Genomic DNA, 19,644 nt, shown 5'->3' on the forward strand with positions numbered 1-19,644 from the left:
TGAATTTCCTCTAAATCTATTAAACTTTCACTTATCCATTTTCAGTTTTCTTTTAATTTTGTTATTGTACTCATTCATTACAATAACATAATATTACTTTGTCCACAACGAACTGTGTCTCTCTGATTGATGGGCTCTTCAACTAACCATGGCGGTGCTCCTCAGTCTCTCTGTTTAATTAGAGCTTCGACGGCGGGGTCGTAGTCGTGGTCGTCATTCTGGGCTTGCTTCCACTGCACTTGCAGAAGCTGACCCAAAGAATTTGAGCACGGTGGAGTAAATTGCAGAGGTAACAGGGAACAAACGACGCCGTTTTGTTGTGTTTGGCTTATCAGTATTTTTGTCTCTTTTTTCTTGTTAGTCTTGAAATTGATCTATAGTTCTTGCTTAGGTAATTCATGACTTAATTTTAGATTGGGGATTTTCAGTTTGGGGGTTAGGTTTTAGGGTTAGGAACTTAGGAATTGCGGCTTAATTTGTTTAGGGTGAAATCAAAGTATTGCATTAGGACCTTGCATAATTTCTTCTCAAAAGAACCGGGAATCTGATTATTTCTAATCCATTCCTTCAATACAAACACATGTTGTTATGTTCTACCAGTTGAGGCGGCACCAGTTAATTGGGTGGTAATGATTTTTAGGTAGGTTTGTTTGGCAGATGTGGGACACGAGAATGTTAGACCATCATCCTGGTGGTATTATCTGAAGAATCGAACTTTGGTTTGGTGAAAAGCAAACAAATTGCAATGCAGAGAGAGAGAGAGAGAGAGAGAGAGTAATGAGAGAACCTTGTGAAATAAACAGAAACATAAAAGATGTAAAAAACTGAACTCAAGATATAATGTTTCTCGAGGTTATTCTTATTTAGGACAATAGGCATCACGTTTGGTTGTTTGGTTTAGTAGCTTTGGCATCTTGAAATTTTGGTGAGTATAGATCACCTTGGTAGCTGAGCATTTAAGTTATGCATTTTATCTTTTACAATCGAAAACGTATGCTATGTCCAACAGTTTAGCATTTTTCATAGGAACTGTGTCATGGAGATGGAGCCTCATAAATCATACGTGTTCTTATATGATTATCGGTATTTTCTTACTGGAAGTGAGAGAAAAATTAATTTGTTGATTTGTTTCTTTTACATTGGCAGGTGTTGCATTTGTAAAAAGTGTACTCAGTTTGCTCAGCTCGTTGATAATTTATTCATACCCAACTGGTATGAAGGTAGATTTATCTTTGTAAGGACCAAGGATGATTTTTACATCCCAAAGGCGCTTCTGCTCATCCTTGCCTTGTTTCCAGTTATTCTCCTCTCTTGTTCGTTTCCCTTCAGTTCAAATCCATCGCTCCTGCTCTTCATTCCCCACACTTAATGACCCAAATGGCGACACAAAGGACGCTAATGATGCTGACTTGATATCGAAAATCCTTGTCCACCACCATAATCCCTTCCACGCCATGGAGTCCTCTCTCCAACTCCACTGGTATTACTCTCTCCTCCCAACTTGTCCACCACACCCTCCTCCGCCTCACCAATAATTCCAAAATTGCTCTTGCCTTCTTCCACTATGCCAAGTCCCTTCCCAACCCTCCTCTCACCACGGCCTCCTTCAACCTGCTCATCAACATCCTTGCCAAGGTCCGTCAGTATGACGTTGCTTGGCAGCTCATTGTTGAAATGGACAACTTCAACCTCACTCCCACCGCTGCCACATTTCTTACCCTCATTCGTCGCTTGATCTCCTCTGGCCTCACCCGCCAAGCCGTTCGGGCCTTTGACGACATCGAGACCTTTGTCCAAACCAAGCCCAGTTGCCAAGATTTTTGCTTTTTGCTTGATACCCTTTGCAAATACGGTCATGTTAAGGTTGCAACTGAAGTTTTTAACAAAAGGAAGCACGAGTTTGTCCCCGATGTGAAAATGTACACTGTTTTGATCTATGGGTGGTGTAAGATTGGTCGTTTCGATATGGCAGAGAGATTCTTGAGTGATATGATTGAGCGCGGTATTGAGCCCAATGTCGTTACATATAATGTCTTCTTGAATGGTATTTGTAGGCGTGCAAGTTTGCACCCTCAGGAAAGGTTTGAGAAGACGATAAGGAACGCAGAGAAGGTGTTTGAGGAAATGCAGGAAGAGAGGGATAGAGCCCGATGTCACTAGTTTTTCGATTGTGCTTCATGTTTATAGCCGGGCACATAAGCCCTGAGTTGTCGCTTGATAAGCTCAAACTGATGAGGGAGAGAGGGATATTCCCCACAGTGGAAACTTACACTTCGGTTGTAAAGTGTCTTTGCTCGTGCGGGAGACTTGAGGATGCAGAGGAGCTGCTTGGTGAAATGGTGAGAAGTGGGGTTAGTCCATGTGCAGCTACGTATAATTGTTTCTTCAAAGAGTACAGGGGGAGAAAGAACAGGGAAGGTGCTCTGAAGTTGTACAGGAAAATGAAGGAGGATGGTTTGTGTGTGCCCAGTATGCACACCTATAACATATTGGTGGGAATGCTTTTGGAATTGAATCGAATGGAGATTGTGAAAGAAATATGGAATGATATGAAAGAGAGTGGAGTGGGACCGGATTTGGATTCGTATACCATGTTGATTCATGGGTTATGTGCAAAACAGAAGTGGAGGGAGGCTTGTCAGTTCTTTGTAGAGATGATAGAGAAGGGTCTTCTTCCTCAGAAGATTACTTTTGAGACACTCTACAAAGGGTTGATACAATCTGATATGTTGAGAACTTGGCGAAGATTGAAGAAGAAACTCGATGAAGAGTCTATTTCGTTTGGGTCAGAGTTCCAAAAGTATCACCTTAAGCCATTTAGGAGATGATATTCCATCGGCAGGCAACTGTAGGATGCATGCTGTGAGCAATTGCATTTTGTTTTCAAGAGATATTGCTGTGCCTTTGGCAGAGTCACATTCAACCTCAATCGTTTCGTGCCCTTCATTCCAATCATTGATTAATTCTCTATAATGATGCAGTAAACTGAGATGCTTGCAGTTTCTTGTATTTCTACATGGCCTTACAGATTAACTTTCTGGGATCTGCGCAACCCTGTCTGAACCGATCGTGGCAGAGTTTCTTGGCTCGACTACCTCTCAAGATGTGTGGCAGGCTCTTAAGAAAAATGTTCATCCGCAGATTATCACTCGGGCACTCCATCTCAAACTTCAACTTCAAACCATCGACAGGGGTAACTCTAGCATCTGTGATTACCTTGACGATATCAAAACACTTGCAGATGCCCTCGCTGCCATTCAGAATCATGTCACAGATTCTGAGCTTGTTCGCTTCACTCTCGCTGGTTTGGGTGATGGTTATGAATCTTTTATGAGGTTCATCCCTACATGATCAGTCCTTCCAACGTTTGATCAACTTCACGCACTCTTACTGAACCAAGAATATCAACTTTATCAGCTTCGCTCTCAGGCTCAAACTGCGCCTCGAGGAAATTGCGGTCTTGGATTTCTTCGTGGTTGTGGACCTTGTGGTTGTTCCTGTCGATTTTAGTGCATGCTGAAGAAGGATAGATAACAATGTACTCATACAAACAAAGCTTCTCATTTGAATAAAATGATGAGTTCTTTTGTATGTGAAAAGTTCCTTAACACCGTTTTATTGTTTACTTAATTCCTTTTCATACTTAATCGAAAAAAATGCATCTTAATCCTAATTCGTCCTTTATTTTGTTTTTCTAAACCCTAAAGCCCTAATCAGCCCTAATAACGGTGATCATAATTGGAATTGCCTAGTTTGACCTCACAACAGTGATCATAATCGAAACTAACGATGTGAGCATTTCTACTCGTCAATCAAGGCTCAATCTTATCAACGACGGAATGATTGGTGGACGACATTCATAATCAGAATCATTCATTCTCTTTATTATCATTTAAAGATCATACCTGCAAAAAATTATTCAATTTAAGATCGTTTAGTTATTTATATGTGTAAAACAAACCAATCGTTTGAGTAATATGTGATATCTTCGTAATAAACCGTTAATTTTTGTGTGATTCATATGAATTGTTAAAAAATTTCACGGCGAACCGTCCATTAAATGTTATATTTTTACATCTATCGTCGTTGACCATATAGGTATTTTATTGACGTACTTAGAATTCTGATATAATAAGGTCAAAGTCCCTTCCTCCACTTTTGAAAGACGCCTCCAGCTGCTTCTGCTGCTTCTCCTGCTGCTGCTGCTTCTTCTTTCTCCGGCGGCACATAGAAGTCACCAAGTAACCATGGCGGACGAAGATTACAACGATATGGACATCGGGTACGAGGATGAGCCAGTAGAGCCAGAGATTGAGGTAACGATCTTACTTTAATTTTGTCTCTTGCTTCTTTCAATTATATGATGATTGCTGTTAATATCTCTGATTAACAAATTGACTGGATTCATAGTTTGTATTTTATTGAAAAAATTAAAGAAATAAATTTGAAGTTGCGATATAGTAATACACTCTAGTGGTATTTAGGGTTTAGGGTCCTAGGTTTTAGTTTTGAATCTTTTGGGTTGTGAATTCAATACCAATTTATTTCCCACTTTTAGTGTAAATATCGTTGCATAAAAAATAAATATGAAGAAGAACAATTGGGTAATGGACAGGAAGGCGCAGAGGAGGTAGAGGATGCGGAGAATGCTAACGACGATCTTCCAGGCGATGCCATTGAAGTTGATGACAAAGAAGAAGAAGCACCGGTGGAACGACCGCGCAGAACATCCAAATTTATGACCAAATATGAACGTGCTAGAATATTGGGTACTCGTGCTGTGCAGATCAGGTATATTTCTATTCAGTTTCAATTTTGAATCTTTGTTGATTGATTTGAATTGGAAATTGATTGAGATTGTATGGTTTGGATGAGCAGCATGAATGCCCCTGTGATGGTTGAGTTGCAGGGCGAGACTGACCCACTTGAGGTAACATTTCCTGCACCTATATTTATGCTCGAATACTGGAATCAATCGATGCCTAGAAAGTAGAACTGTTACCATGTTAACCTGCTGCTTCACTTTGACGCCACAAAACAAGTGCTTGTGTATTGGATAGAAGTGTTACCGATGTTAACCTGCTCTATTACATGCACAAAACAAGTGCTTGCATATTGAATTTTTGTTCCGCCATTGTTTTCTTCCACATTCCTTTAAAACAACTTGTTTTTATAAATTAAGAGTTAAAATCGAAGAACGGCCAAACCTTACAGAATCCTTTTGTACTATGTGCCATTGTGTGACTGCTGGAAAATGGCCAGAAATGGTGAGTTGTGACTTGTGACTATGTGCATGTTATCTTGATATAGCATCTAACTGCAATTTACTTTGATGTTCAGTTTTTCTCTTTCTACTTTTGGCTTTCTTTGCTTCTATAGAAAGCTGATCGCCCGTCTTTCTGGATAATATTAGGATACCATCCTCTGTATATCATGTTGAGAATGATTTTCCATAGAACATAAGAAAACATATTAGTTATTTCTTGAAGCGGCAAAAGAAATTATGTTATCTAATCTGACTTGTGGGAGCTCCAATTGTTTAGTACTGTAATGATACAATACATAGGGTTCCCTTACACTACACTGGTATGACCTCGTATGTTATGATGGTGTAGATTGCTATGAAGGAGCTTCGTGAGCGGAAGGTGCCCTTCACCATTCGCCGCTACCTGCCTGATGGAAGGTGCGGTTTTGATTTTAGTTTATCTTCATTTTCAGCATTGTATTTTTGCTTTCGCATGTGTTTTAGAAACGTTTTAATCGGGTCTGAAATTTTCAGTTACGAAGATTGGGGAGTAGATGAGTTGATTGTGGAAGACTCGTGGAAGAGGCAGGTGGGAGGTGAATGATCATCATCGATGCATGAAAAATGGTCCGATGTTGGTATTTTATCAATAAATTTCCCGTGAAGATCTGCTTCTGTTGACTTGTAACATTTGTAACATTCGTAACATTTTACCTATAAACTTACATGCTACGAGACCTTTTCTATCTGTCGTATGTAAATGTTTTGATATACCGTTGAGGACATAGAAATTTAAGTATGTTTTAAGGAAGTCGAGGACATTCTTCTTTTAAAGATTATCCATGCCAAATCTGCTGAATCGACATCCCGATCATGAATTAGTAACCACATCAAATCTCCTAAAATCCTAATTGTTTCGAACTCTTTCTTTTTTTTTTTTGGAATGGAATTTTTACAGAATCCTCATGAATAGGATCAAACCTTATTCTTAAAAAAGGCCCCGAGAGGGTTTAGTTGATCCATGATTTATATTTTGTCTTTGGTTTCCTTTTCATTCCGGAACCCCTCTCATTTACGTTAAAATTAACACAGAAATTTGACATGATTTGAGCAAAGTGAAACAAAGGATAGTAGGACTGGACTTGGCAAGATGTACCCGACCCTTAAACACGACCAAAAAACCGCCGAAAATTGCGGTTTTGGGTCGGAGCTTATCGAGTCGGGTTGATAACGTTTGGATCCGTTAATTAACCTGGGACAACTAATACCAATTTATCTTCACTCTGTAATTGTTTGTTCTAATCTTTAGGTTTCTTAATTATTGCTTCTTCCTCTCGCTAGTTTTCATTCGTCAACGCTAACAAATACGACAGTGCAGAATGGGTACATTGCTCCAATGACAAAAAAAAATTGATCTGGATTGAAATTACTCAATCTAACGAGTTAGAATAAACTCCAATGGCCACCATAAACACAAAAATAAAGACGCCACTAATGCGGATCTGTCACAAAATAACAATGGACACAAGATATTTTTACAAGCGACCATACCGATCATTGCTAAAAAAAGAGACCACATAAAGTCATTGTAGAGGTGCGAGATCACATCAAGTTTAAGAGAGGGCCACCATGCATTTCTTAATCACTCTAATGAAAGTCAACTGCAATTGCTCCCGGTTGTTGTTCAATCCCCTTCAAAACAAGAATTTTTTATCATTATTATTTGATCAATCATTTTTATGTAGTTAAGGTGAAGAACTAACTAAATCAAGGATTTTGTGTGTTTTCGAGTATAGGATATTTCAGGCTTTTTAACTCTTAAATCTTAATTTTTGTATTATTAATTAAAAATGTAATAGTAAAAAACACAAAATATTTGGTACTCCTGATTTTCATAGAAAATTTTAAACCAAAATCATTTTTCTTTATTATCAATCAAATCATTTTTCCAAAATTTAAAATTCTATTTTATCGTCAATTCAATCACCGTTCAATTTTTTTTCATTTTCTTATTGATGAATACATCCAACACTGTTGATCGGATAGGAACAGAAAAATGGACTCAAACGTAGTATGTTTTGTACCTTTGTACGAAGGAGGAATCGCACCATTTGAATGTGTCAAAGGACGCATTAATTATTGAATTCATGTGGCAGGTGCTAGAACGATCGTAGTCAGAATCATTTTAAGAAGTTTTGATCAAAAAAAACAAAAAACAATTTTGAGAAGACCGATTTTTTTATTTTTTATTTTTTATAAGTAACGTTAGTGAGATTAAATTTATAGATAAAATTTACAATTAAATGATATATGACCAATAAGAATGAACACGTTTATCAACCCTTAAATTATAATTCAATCATCTTCTTCCATATTATATATCTACAAATTTAATTTAGCTAGCATTTCTCTTTTTTATACAACGATAATTTTGCAGTATAAGATAGTTAAATTTAACACGTTTTATTTACAAATAAATTAGACCATACTACAATTGACGATGGAAATAGAATAGTTAAAAACAGACATTGGCAAATGGTTCTTTAACATAGTGGTAGCCCTTATATAACGGCGTAGGTTCAAATCTCGTCGATAGCTAATCTAACATCTAATCTAACAAAATATATCATTTGACAAAAAAAAAAAAAAAAAAAAAAAAGAAGACATTGAGTATATACCTCAACTTCACAAACCCCCACCAACAATTAACGGTCGAAATGGTGGAGAAAGAGTCGAAGAAGAAGTGGAATTTTGAGGGGAATTTCCATGGAGAGCAAAAAACGGCATCACCACCAATCACAGTTCGAGGAATCCTGTACATGATAATGCGAAGTCTCAACAAAGATGACGATAGGCCAATCATTCCTCTTGGTCACGGTGACCCCTCCGCCTTCCCATGCTTCCGAACTAGTGCTGCAGCTGAAGACGCCGTCGTTGACTCCCTTCGCTCCGCCCGCTATAACTCTTACTCTCCCACCGTTGGTATTCTACCGGCAAGAAGGTATATACAAAAGTCAACTTTGATAACAATTTATTGCTACCTAATTTTTTTTTTTTTTTTTTTTAAATTCTAATTCTATGAAGCCTTGTTGTGTCTAGATTAGGCCTGTCAAACTGTTCGTGTTTGCCGTTTTTGTGTTATATCGATATGTCAATATGTCGTGTTGTGTTAAACTCGTCATCTTAAGGATTCTTAATAGGTTACCCGATATTGACGATTTGTTAACAAGTCGTATTGTTTCTTGTGGTGTTAACAAGTCATATAAGAAATTGTCATACCTAATTCCTAGATCTGTCAAACGAATATTGGGGGTCTCATCGACACTGTTGGCTTAGGCGCTTGGCAGTTGGCTACTGTCTTGATTAATTACTGGGTGTTTGAAAATTAATCAAATTAATCAAATTTAGGCGCTTGTCGGGTTAACAGTTTGAACTTTTTGAGTCCAATAGTTGTTTGATCCGTGTAATTTAATCAAATTTAGTCGCAACATATTTTGTGTTTGAAACCTCAAATCTTAACTTGATTCCCACATGAAGGTTTACGCCGCACCTGAGGGAGAGTGATGCCTTGATATGTATTGTTGATCTCTGATTTGGCGTAATTACAAGTAGTTACATGATTTATACGTATTACTTTCTGTCACGTATACATGATGTGTTTATTTATACACTTGTTCAAGTAACATTTCAAATTAATTAGTACGTACTCTCGTTACTAAATTGATGCCGGAAATGCAACGTTCAGGGCAATTGCTGGTTACCTCTCCCATGATCTCCCGTACAACCTATCACCGGACGATGTATATCTTACAGTTGGATGTTCAAATGCGATTGAAGTCATCATCGAAGCTCTTGCACGTCCGGGTGCCAACATTTTGTTTCCGAGGCCAGGCTTCCCTTACTATGATGTTCGGGCGGCCTGTTCCAATCTTGAAGTCCGTCATTATGATCTCCTTCCGGACAAGGGCTGGGAGGTTGATCTCGAAGCTGTTGAAGCACTTTCGGATGACAATACTGTTGCCATGGTGATCATCAATCCTGGCAATCCTTGTGGAAATGTATACTCACCTCAACACTTGGAGAAGGTTGGTTAATTGCTCTAAAACGAACTACTACTTGTTCGGTTTTTCTTGCTAATCTAAGGATTCTAGTCCTAATGTGTGTATGGATCAAGGTAATTCATGCGTGTTATGTTTCGTATACCACATCTCTCGTTATAAGGTTCAGGCTCCCGACAAATACACCAGTGAGACGGTTCATAATGTGGTTTGAAATAAAGATTTTAACTAAAAGATAATTACTAGTTTTGATTTTGGTGGAGTTCTAGATTGCGGAGAAGGCGAGGAAGCTTGGAATTCTGGTAATTGCTGATGAAGTTTATGAGCAGATTACTTTTGGAAGTACCAAGTTTGTGCCAATGGCGGCATTTGCAGCTACTGTGCCTGTTATTACACTTGGTTCTATATCGAAGAGATGGATCGTACCTGGTTGGCGACTTGGTTGGCTTGTCACCTGTGATCCCACTGCCGCTCTTAAAAATTCTGGGGTCTCTCTCTCTCTCTCTCTCTCTCTCTCTCTCTATATATATATATATATATACGTATGTGTGTGTGTGTGTGTGTGTATCATAATGTTGGAGTATATATGGCGTAATTAATCAAATCTCTGTTTTTTCTTTGTTCTTGTCCTCAGCTAATTGAGCGCATAACGGAGTGTCTTGAAGTTACAACTGATCCTGCAACCTTCATTCAGGTTTTGTAATCAAGTTGCTTTTTTTGCTTGCTTATTTACAGTTTATGAGCCGAATAACCAAAGCTCAAGATGGGATCATTTTTCTAACAAGCGTAGTATCTTGTTAAACCGAGCTCAAACTGTATTGTGCCGGTTTAAGGCGGTAGAGAAACCCTTGGAGACCACTATAAAACGTGAGTTACTATGCATGCAGGCAGCAATTCCTCAAATTCTAGAGAAGACCAAAGAGGAGTTCTATTCAAACATAATTGCGATTTTAAGACGTTGCGCGGACATATGTTTTGATAGACTTCAGGAAATCCCCTGCATTACTTGCCCAAGCAAACCAGAGGGTTCCATGTTTCTAATGGTAAGGGCATTACACATACATGTGCGCGTGAGTGCCCACGCTCACGCGTGTGTTTTTATGCCTGTGATTCGTAAAAGATGTGACATTTTGTGCTGCAGGTGAAGCTAAACCTCGAATTATTGGATGACATTGGTGATGATATGGAGTTTTGCATTAAACTTGCCGAAGAGGAATCTGTTGTCGTTTTACCTGGTAAGAATCAAAACTCACTAGCATGCATCAAAATCGAACACCGGATTTCAATCTCTCTTACCTGCAACAACACACCAAATCGAAGAATGTCAAAACACATCATTTCAGCACTTGATCAAACAGTCAGATCAACTACAAGGACTCAAATTTGAATCATATATTGAAGATTGCACATAAACTTCGCTGTAATTCCTCGTGGTTAACATTATTTGCAGGGGTGGCTGTGGGAATGAAGAACTGGTTGCGCGTAACCTTCGCTTGTGATCATTCATGTCTCGAAGATGGCCTTGGCCGGATGAAAGCCTTCTACCAACGGCATGCCAGGAAACATTAGTTAACTTGTTGATGGTGGTGATCAACAACTTCTCGTTGGATCCCATGCTCCGTTCGAAACTTCAAATGCTGGCTCTACCTTGAATAAATGAAGATCGATAGTTCCGAAAATTAATGTATTAGCCAGCCGTGTAATACGTATAAACAAAATAAAATCGAGGGTGGTCGGAGATCAGTAACTTCGCGTTCGATCTGCCTCTCTCATTGCTCCATTCATCTCTAGAAGATTCAAAAACATGTACTATTGATAAATTATGCAACTTAAATCTAAATTATTTGTACGGCATATTCAGTGAATTCAGAGAATTTATCATATAAAGCTAAAACTTACCATTTCAAAAATGTTAGTTTTTATAAAAACTATCAATTATAATAAAAACAATGTACTTGAATAGACTTAAATGCTGGTTTTCGTAATTTTCTTTCCCACCAAAGCCGAAGCAAATTCTTGGAATCCAGTTGCCGACAATTTTTCCAGTGATAAAGCCAAAGAATTCAGTTGCTCTGCATGCGGTATGGGTGGGTATTGGATCAAATGGAGCTTTATTTCTTTGCTAGGATAAAAAATAAAAAAAAAATATATATATATATATATATATATATATGATCAGAATTAATAGGTTCATATACACCGGTAACAATTTTTACCCAATGAATCCAGATCCATTCATCGGTCTGCAAAAGTTGCATACTTTGTTGTTGGTGAATGAATCAGCACAATTTAATACTTTTGTCTCAAGAGGGTTTAGACTTTAAGGTTTATATTGTTTTTTTTATTTTACTTGGTATTTGAGTCTTTTCGAGTGTAGATTTGGCTAAATTAGAAATTATTTATAAAAATTGACATTTATGAAATTGAGTATCAAATTTTGGCTATTTATGATAAATACTCGTGGATATAAAGAAGTATGGCTCATTCACTTGTAAGTGAGATGTTTTAGGTTCGATTCTCGTCAAAGGCGAATTTGAACCAAATTATTGCTAACCCATTGTGAAGCTAAGCTCACCCTCACCCTCTTAGTGTAGATAATATCGTTTGTTAAAAAAAAAAAAAAAAAAAAAAAGAGTAAGGCTCATTCGAAACTGTTTCTGTAAAAAACACTTTTACATGACTAGTTTGGAGTTATTTTTTTTTTCAAGCTGCTTAATAAAAGCATATGAGTGTTTAGTATATTGTTAAAAAGTGCTTTTGGCATTAAAAAAAAATGGTGATAAGATGTCAAAAAGAAAGTCTTATTAATGGTATTGTTCACCTGCCTTCAATAAAAATAAAAAAAAATTAGTAGAATGTGTAGAGCTACTTCTGCTTTTTGTTTTGAACCCATAATTTTTGTTCAGTTACCAAACATAATTAAGACCCTAACCTTTTTATGAAGATGCTTTAAAAAAAAAAAAAAATTAAGCAACCCCAAATCAGCCTTAGAAGGACTTCCAGAGTAAAAGCACTTCTATTAGAAGCGCATTGAATTTTTTAATAAAAAATCAAGTGTTTCTTCCAGAAAACACTTTTCAAGTGATATTTTTAACAAGCATTTCTATTTTTTTCTGCCAAACATGATCTGAAGCGTTTTTAGTTATGAAGCACTTTCAAACATGTATAAGTATATAATGAATGAATATTGAATAAAATAATATGTTACAGAGAAAATAATCGCAAATCACAAGCAGGATAACAATCATTTCTAAATTCACATTTTGATTTAGGTCCCTAATCAACCTAATAGTTATAATTAAACCTTATTTGTTTAAATAGTTTGGTCAAGGTCCCTAACATCATTTAAGGGATTTAACTCATGCATTTATGCATTCAATATCCCACAAATTATGAAATTTAAACAAATCCAAACAATATTGTCACAAATATAACAATTACTTAAAAATCAATAAAAGAGTAATTTGTTCTTCACATGGTTCTAGCAAAAAACAAAACAAAATAAAAAAAACCACGTATTATTAATATAGTGCAAGTAATAATATTGATATATTTTAAAACATAAAATAAACACATATAATTAGCATGGGTGCGTTCATAAAAAAATATTGGTACAAATTAAAGTAAAAATATGGGTACATATTCAAATTCAAAACTATGGGTACAAATTAAATTGAAAATATGGGTACATATTAAAATTCAAAATTATGGGTACAAATTAAAACTAAAAAAAATATTGGTATAAATTAAAAAATGGATACAAATTATAAATAGAAATATATGAAAAAAAATACTAAAAAGATTATATTTGAAAATGATTAAAAAACATTTTTAAATTGACATATAATGACTTGTAAATAATTTAATATTCAAATAATGACACGAAGAAAAGTCAAGAGACCTCGATAAAAAATAAAAAAAGAATAAGATTTTAATTAATGAGAAGAAGAAACGAGAGATGAGAACTTAATTTATCCTTTTATTTATAAAATGTAACATTTGGAGATTGTATGTGAAAGTTGCCGATTAGCATCTGAGCACCATACACTTAATTTGACAGTGAATATAAAAGAAGACATGTTAGATCTTCTTGGCATGTCTTTGGTGGAAGGCTTTTATCCTCTTAAATCCATCTTCAAGTACTGAAAGCTCCACAGCAAAAGTAATGCGGACCCAATCTTTCAGTCCAACCGTGACCCCTGAAAACCATGGGTTTTGATTCATGACTAATATTAATTTCATTCATCATGGACTTACATGCCTCCCTTGGTATAAGAGGATTAAATTGGAATAGATAAGTTATTAAGGTATGCCAACTTCAAGGTAAGCGATGGATTAGAACGGAGAAGTTTTTTTTTCATTCGAATCCTCTTCTAATTTTTTCGAAATGTAAAATCATTCTCCTTTACCTTCAACATACCTTGAATTTAAAGGATCATCCATTCCAATCAAACCCTTTATACCAAACGAGGCCACAATTATATTGATTATAAAACGATTATTTTGTAGAGAAATTGTTAATTGCAAATTAAAACATGAATATACAGTTTGTTATGTTGTTAGATTGCAACTATTATGGTGTGTAAGTTCTTCAATTATTTTTACCTGGAAGAACAATCACCGACTCCTCTTCGGCCAACTTAAGACAAAACTGTATATCATCATCAATGTCTTCAAGTGCTGAAAGATTTAGCTTTACCTGTTAATTACGATTAAGAATAATTTTAGCTCATGCATGTTTGGATTAACAAGTTTAATCTCGCATAAAACAAAGGCTTGAGATAATCCTTACCAATACAACCATAGATCCTTGTGGTTTGTTTGGGCAAGTAAGGCATGGAATTTCCTTCACCATTTCATATAAAAGATCTGCGGCTTCTCTCAAAAGGCCAATTATGTTTGAGAAAAACACATCTTTTGTTCTCTCAAACATTTGAGGTATAGCTCCCTGAAAATGATAATCAATAATTAATAATAATATTACACTTAATATGAACGATGATTTTCCAATGCAATCATGTTGAAAGATAATAATTTGCTTTGACAGTGTAATATGAGGTCTACAACGTAAACACCAGCCTTGTTACAGTAAAAAAATGTCATTAGGTGTAAGTTTGGACTGTAAACTTTGACGATAGTAGTACCTTACTTTTCTTGTAACTCAAACGTTGAATGTTAATGCCATGTCATAATCGTGAAGCATGAAGATAGACGGTTTAAAAGTGAATAACAATGATGAGTAATTCTATGACATCCACTAATAATTTTATTAAAACAAAGAGTACAAATACATTTTTATGGGTACGTAACCTAAAATTTCCCAAAATTATCTAAAGAAAAAGTTTGAAGCTACGTAAGTATTTATGCGAACATGCATGCGTACATACGGATGTATTATGTATAAATGTATGCATGCATGTATATAGGTACCTGAATGAATGTTGCTGGGTCAGTAGTGATGTCGAGATAGTTGTTAAGTGTGTCCACAATCTGCAATTGAAAACATCAATACCACAGACCTATTTAGTTTAGAAATATGACAAATAAGAACAGTTTCTTATCACGGATTCCGTTTTACTGTAACAAAAACTATCTCTTATATATTTCATTGTTTTCCCCTTTTTGCTATGGTAAAACGAGATCCGCGCTGAAAACGAGCTCGTATATATATATATATATATATACTTATATATGCGTCAATGAAGCTACTTTACCGCTCACAGAAATAACAGCATAAGAAAAATATAGGTGAAAGCAAAAATATATACACACAGACAAAACACCAGTTTGAGTACCCCAGTTTTTTCAAAGATGCCATTGGGATCATTTGTGACAATCCAGCCAAGTTTCCAACCAGGAACAATCCATGTCTTTGATATAGAGCCAAGCGTAATAACTGGTACGATGGAACTAAACTTTCCCATAGGTACAAAAGGGTTGCTGCCGAAAGCTAGATGCCCGTAAACTTCATCCGAAATTACGAAGATGCCAAGTTTGTTTGCTGTTTCTGCAATCTATTAATTTCAACAAGCACAAAGTTCATTAGAAACAAATTCGTTTCGATTAAACACTCCATCGAAAAGAAGACGTCAATCTGAGCCCTACAACTCATGCTAATTGGCCAAATGATCGATAAGTAGTTTAAATATGTCATCAAACAAATGCTTATGTTGTTCAATTGTGACATTCCAATCAAGTCGATCAATGGTCCTATACTCACACTCGAGCAACATATATAAAACAGTATGACAAGACAACATTTTTCATAGATTAAAATTGATCGAGCAAGTTATTTATGTGCACATATACCTTTTTCAAATGCTGAGAAGTGAAGACATTTCCACAGGGATTGCTAGGATTGATGATAACCATAGCGGCAGTGTTGTGATCTGCAAGAGATTCAACAGAATCAAGATCCACCTCCCAGCCCTTCTCAGGAAGAAGATCGAAATGGCGTACTTCGAGGTGGTCAAACGCTGCGCGAGCTTCGTACTGAGGGTAACCAGGCCTTGGAAGAAGAATGTTGGCACCAGGACGTGCAAGGACAGATACTATGATTTCAATGGCTTGGGTACAACCAGCAGTGATATATACATCATTCGCCGATAACTTGTTTGGTTGGTCGCGGGAGAGATATTCTGCAATAGCCCTTTTGAGCCAGAAATACAAATATACGTACACGATAAATTTCATTAGATTTTTCATTCAACAAGAAGATTCAAAAAGAGCCACTACATACTGATATAGAATGTCAATTATACGTAATGTTTGGTTCATTACATGTTCGCGATACTAAAAATATTTTCAACACTACTAATATTATTGAAATTAATAAGGGATCGTTTAATAACATTTCAATTTTGTATTTTAATTTTAATTTTTTCGTAACATTCAGAAGAAGTATATGTGAAAAAATGAGGAATAGTGAGAGATGAAAGGAAGTTGTGAGAGAGAAGTGGGAGAAATGAGTAAGATTATATGAAAACATTAATTTCAAATTGCAACATTGTTTGTCCATGTAGCCGTCTCCAGATTTCGTTCATTCTTGTACTTTTGATTTTGTTTGCGATGTTTAGGGTTCTTTTGATAAATGCTTTGATTTTGGAACCAATCATTTGTAAAACTGCAAGTTAATTCTAGAAAAGTACTTATGCTTATTGTAGGAAGTACTTCAAATACTTTTAGAACAAAAAAACATATTCTCTAAAAACGACCTTAATCATTTAAAAGCACCTCCAAAACGAGCTGTTTTTCAAATTCCAAATTTCCACCCCTCCAAAATTCAAAATGTTCAGCTCCACTGAATGACCCGCGATCCTGACCTTACACCATTAGGTATTCAGCCAATAATAAGGCCATACGTTGAAAAATTAACATAAATCATTATTTTATTAGAACGAAGCACGACACCATTAGGTATTGATACAAGTCACGAAACTTTGGAGTTGCAATGATGAAATGCAAAGTAGCACACGCGTCTCTTCTCTCCAACAGATTCTTTTCGGATCTTTTTTTTTTTTGTGAGGATTTGCAAATTTGTTAATCGTGTTCGTTAATTTATGTATAAATTTTCATCAAGTATTGTTTATGTTCAATTTTAAATAAAAAAATTTAAGATAATATCACGATGTATAATAAACGAACACAATTCCTAAATTTTTGAAATTCTCACTAATAGCATCAAAAGAGAATCCGGATTCCTCTTCTCCACCTTCGTCGTGCACATGGTACAATTTAAAATGTACAACAAATCCAAATTATATTTGACGGTGTCAAGACATATAAATTGTACTGTTCGATGTATTTTGTTACAATATGTGGGGTCACCACTCACGAGTGGCTGTCCCTGTCAGATTCCTATGTAATATGATATTATATATGTGAACTCCGGAGTGTGACAAAACATGCAAGTGGCCCATTGTTTGTTTTATTTATGATATTAATATTTATGTTGATATCTAGTTCTTACTTTTGACCATAATATATTGATGTCAGACTATGAGTTTAATACATTAAACTCAAGAATTTAATATATTGATACTGCCTTTAAATTTTTTGACCAAAAAATATAATTTATACGTGAGTTCAGTATATTAATATCACACTTATATTTTTAAGTTCAGTGTACAAGGCCTAATGTCACATCCCGGTCCGGGCGGGACCACTTCCCGGGCCTGCTCCACCATCGTAGCACGATATTGTCCGCTTTGGGCCCTAACCACGGCCTTACGGTTTTGTTTTTGGGAACTCACACGAGAACTTCCCGATAGGTCATCCATCCTGGGAGTGTTCTCGTGCGCTACTTACTTAACTTCGGAGTTCCCATGGAACCCGAAGCCAGTGAGCTCCCAAAAGGCCTCGTGCTAGGTAGGGATGAGAATATACATTTAAGGATTGCTCCTCTCAGGTGATGTGGGATGTTACACCTAAGGCTTATCAAAATGAAACTATTATATATAAGGAAAACTAACGAAAAATTCAAAAAAAACTTCTCTGATATATATTAGATGTAGATTTTTCCCTCTCCCTTTTATTTTTCCTTCTCCTCTCACGGTTTTTTTTTTTCTTTTTCCTTTCTCTATAAAAATAAAATAAATAAAATAAAATCTTGAACGTTCAAATAGGAGATAAAGAAGAAAAAAAAAAAAAGGAAAGAGAATCCTTATATATTAGCAATTAGCACCAAATCACCAACCACTTGTACATATGAAACTGGGGTCTCCTAAACAAGCCAAATAGCAAACAGAACCCCATTTTTTATTATTTATTTATGTATTTTTCTTGGGACGCTTTAGATGCGGTCCCTAATTACCAATGTTATTTCATTGAAATCTTGGTAGTTTTTAGTTTTTGATCAAAATCCCTGATATTATAATGTAATAATGTATTTATATGTAGGTTATTATATTTTTAAAATAAAAATGAAATTTGTAGTTATTTATATTAATGAGATTTTAAATAAAACCCATATTTTATGGGATTAAAAATTTAAAGATGAATTATACTCTCCAATATATTGTGTGTATATACATACACACACACACACACACACACACACATGTGTACATTCATCAAAACTAAACAAAAAATTATTATACCAAAGCATGGGTATATTTTTCAAAAGCACAAAAAAAAAAAATATATATATATATATTAGCCTTAATAACATTATTAAATTCCTTACATTAAACTTGACATAAATACATTCTTAAATCAACGAAATAGAATGTACCCATATAAGTTTGAAAATAGATCAGAGAAAAGATTGAATGAAATTTTATATAAAAAATGGGTACATTTTAAATTAAAAAAGGTACATTTGTAACAAATTGGTAAATTTAAGAATGGATACAATTGCAATTTTTTTTATAAAAATTTAATGGGTTCAAACTTATTCTAATTTATTTTTTTATTTGGGAAATGTTTGAATTGAAAATTAATTAGGAGTTTAATAAGGGTGTGAGTATTAAAACTCTAAAACAATTACTAATTAAAAAATAATAATTATGTAACTTAAATGTAATTCATTAATATATTAATGTTAGAAACTTTGATTAAATTTTGAAAACTGATAAGATCTTAGTCAATGAACATTAGAAACTAATTAAGGACTAGAAACTAATTTTTCCATTTTTCTAATGCAGATATTTTTTCTGATTTTCTGTGTTTACAAGTAAAGTTTGTAAACAAGGAAATGGTGCCATTGAATTTCTTAATATTGGCTAGAAATACATGCAAATATGAGAAAGGAAATTAAAATAAAAGCAAAACGAACGGAAGAAAATGAAGCAGAAAATTAAACTTCCAGTAAGACTAAACTAAACAAGTGCATACAAACATACCTTCTTGCCGGAATAATACCGCCGGTAGGACAGTAAGAGTTGAACTTGAAGGAATGGAGGGCATCTGCGACGGCGTCAACAGCCGCCGGAGTGGTCCAAAACGATCGGAATTCAGTGGGGTCCCCGCGGCCAAGCATAATGGTGGGCCGTTGATCATCACCAGCTGGGTTCTTGAGATTTTTCATTAACATCGTGAGAGCTCCTCGGACGGAGATCGACGCCGTGTTCAGTTCTTCGTTCCCTCGGAATTGCCATTTCTTCTGCCAGCCATTCTCCACACCCTCCCTCTCCATGCCCTAGCTAACTTTTATGTTGGTGGCTGTTGGGCTTATAACTCTCTAAGTGAAGGATGATAACACTCTACAACTCTCCACCATATACAATTCTCCATCTCCATTACTCTCCTTTAGAGAAAGTCTTAGGTCTAGCATCCGGACATGCGTGTCCGTGCGAATGTTAGAACCAAAATCCTCTCATGGCCCACCACCACTTCTTTCGA

General features: G+C 35.6%; 4 protein-coding genes across 4 annotated transcripts; 3 read left to right on the forward strand and 1 right to left on the reverse strand.

Annotated features, from left to right (window-relative positions):
• Window positions 1-134: 134 nt before the first annotated feature.
• LOC103945449 (pentatricopeptide repeat-containing protein At2g13420, mitochondrial) lies at window positions 135-2,939 on the forward strand. Its single transcript, XM_009356022.3, is given in 5 exon segments — window positions 135-289; window positions 1,147-1,478; window positions 1,480-2,136; window positions 2,138-2,200; window positions 2,202-2,939. Coding segments are annotated over 4 exon segments (1,578 nt in total). The 5' UTR covers window positions 135-289; window positions 1,147-1,247; the 3' UTR covers window positions 2,829-2,939.
• Window positions 2,940-4,124: 1,185 nt separating this feature from the next.
• LOC103945450 (DNA-directed RNA polymerases II, IV and V subunit 6A) lies at window positions 4,125-6,056 on the forward strand. The gene is made up of 5 exons (XM_009356023.3): window positions 4,125-4,316; window positions 4,616-4,791; window positions 4,879-4,930; window positions 5,616-5,683; window positions 5,780-6,056. The coding sequence occupies exons 1-5, from the start codon at window positions 4,248-4,250 to the stop codon at window positions 5,847-5,849; spliced, it is 435 nt and encodes a 144-aa protein (XP_009354298.1). The 5' UTR covers window positions 4,125-4,247; the 3' UTR covers window positions 5,850-6,056.
• Window positions 6,057-7,887: 1,831 nt separating this feature from the next.
• LOC103945451 (tyrosine aminotransferase) lies at window positions 7,888-11,159 on the forward strand. Its single transcript, XM_009356024.3, has 7 exons — window positions 7,888-8,246; window positions 8,991-9,330; window positions 9,573-9,791; window positions 9,938-9,997; window positions 10,191-10,346; window positions 10,445-10,538; window positions 10,754-11,159. Exons 1-7 carry the CDS (start codon window positions 7,963-7,965, stop codon window positions 10,870-10,872), a joined length of 1,272 nt encoding a protein of 423 aa, XP_009354299.2. The 5' UTR covers window positions 7,888-7,962; the 3' UTR covers window positions 10,873-11,159.
• A 2,106-nt stretch (window positions 11,160-13,265) lies between these two features.
• LOC103945452 (probable aminotransferase TAT2) lies at window positions 13,266-19,455 on the reverse strand. Its single transcript, XM_009356025.3, has 7 exons — window positions 19,146-19,455; window positions 15,613-15,952; window positions 15,099-15,317; window positions 14,734-14,793; window positions 14,096-14,251; window positions 13,909-14,002; window positions 13,266-13,502 (listed from the first exon to the last, which is right to left on the reverse strand). Exons 1-7 carry the CDS (start codon window positions 19,436-19,438, stop codon window positions 13,384-13,386), a joined length of 1,281 nt encoding a protein of 426 aa, XP_009354300.2. The 5' UTR covers window positions 19,439-19,455; the 3' UTR covers window positions 13,266-13,383.
• Window positions 19,456-19,644: the final 189 nt, after the last annotated feature.

Source organism: the organism of the source record quoted next, unplaced genomic scaffold, assembly GCF_019419815.1.
Source record: "Pyrus x bretschneideri cultivar Hongxiangsu unplaced genomic scaffold, Pyrus_bretschneideri_v1 Contig20, whole genome shotgun sequence".
In the NCBI taxonomy this organism is placed as follows: domain Eukaryota; kingdom Viridiplantae; phylum Streptophyta; class Magnoliopsida; order Rosales; family Rosaceae; genus Pyrus; species Pyrus x bretschneideri.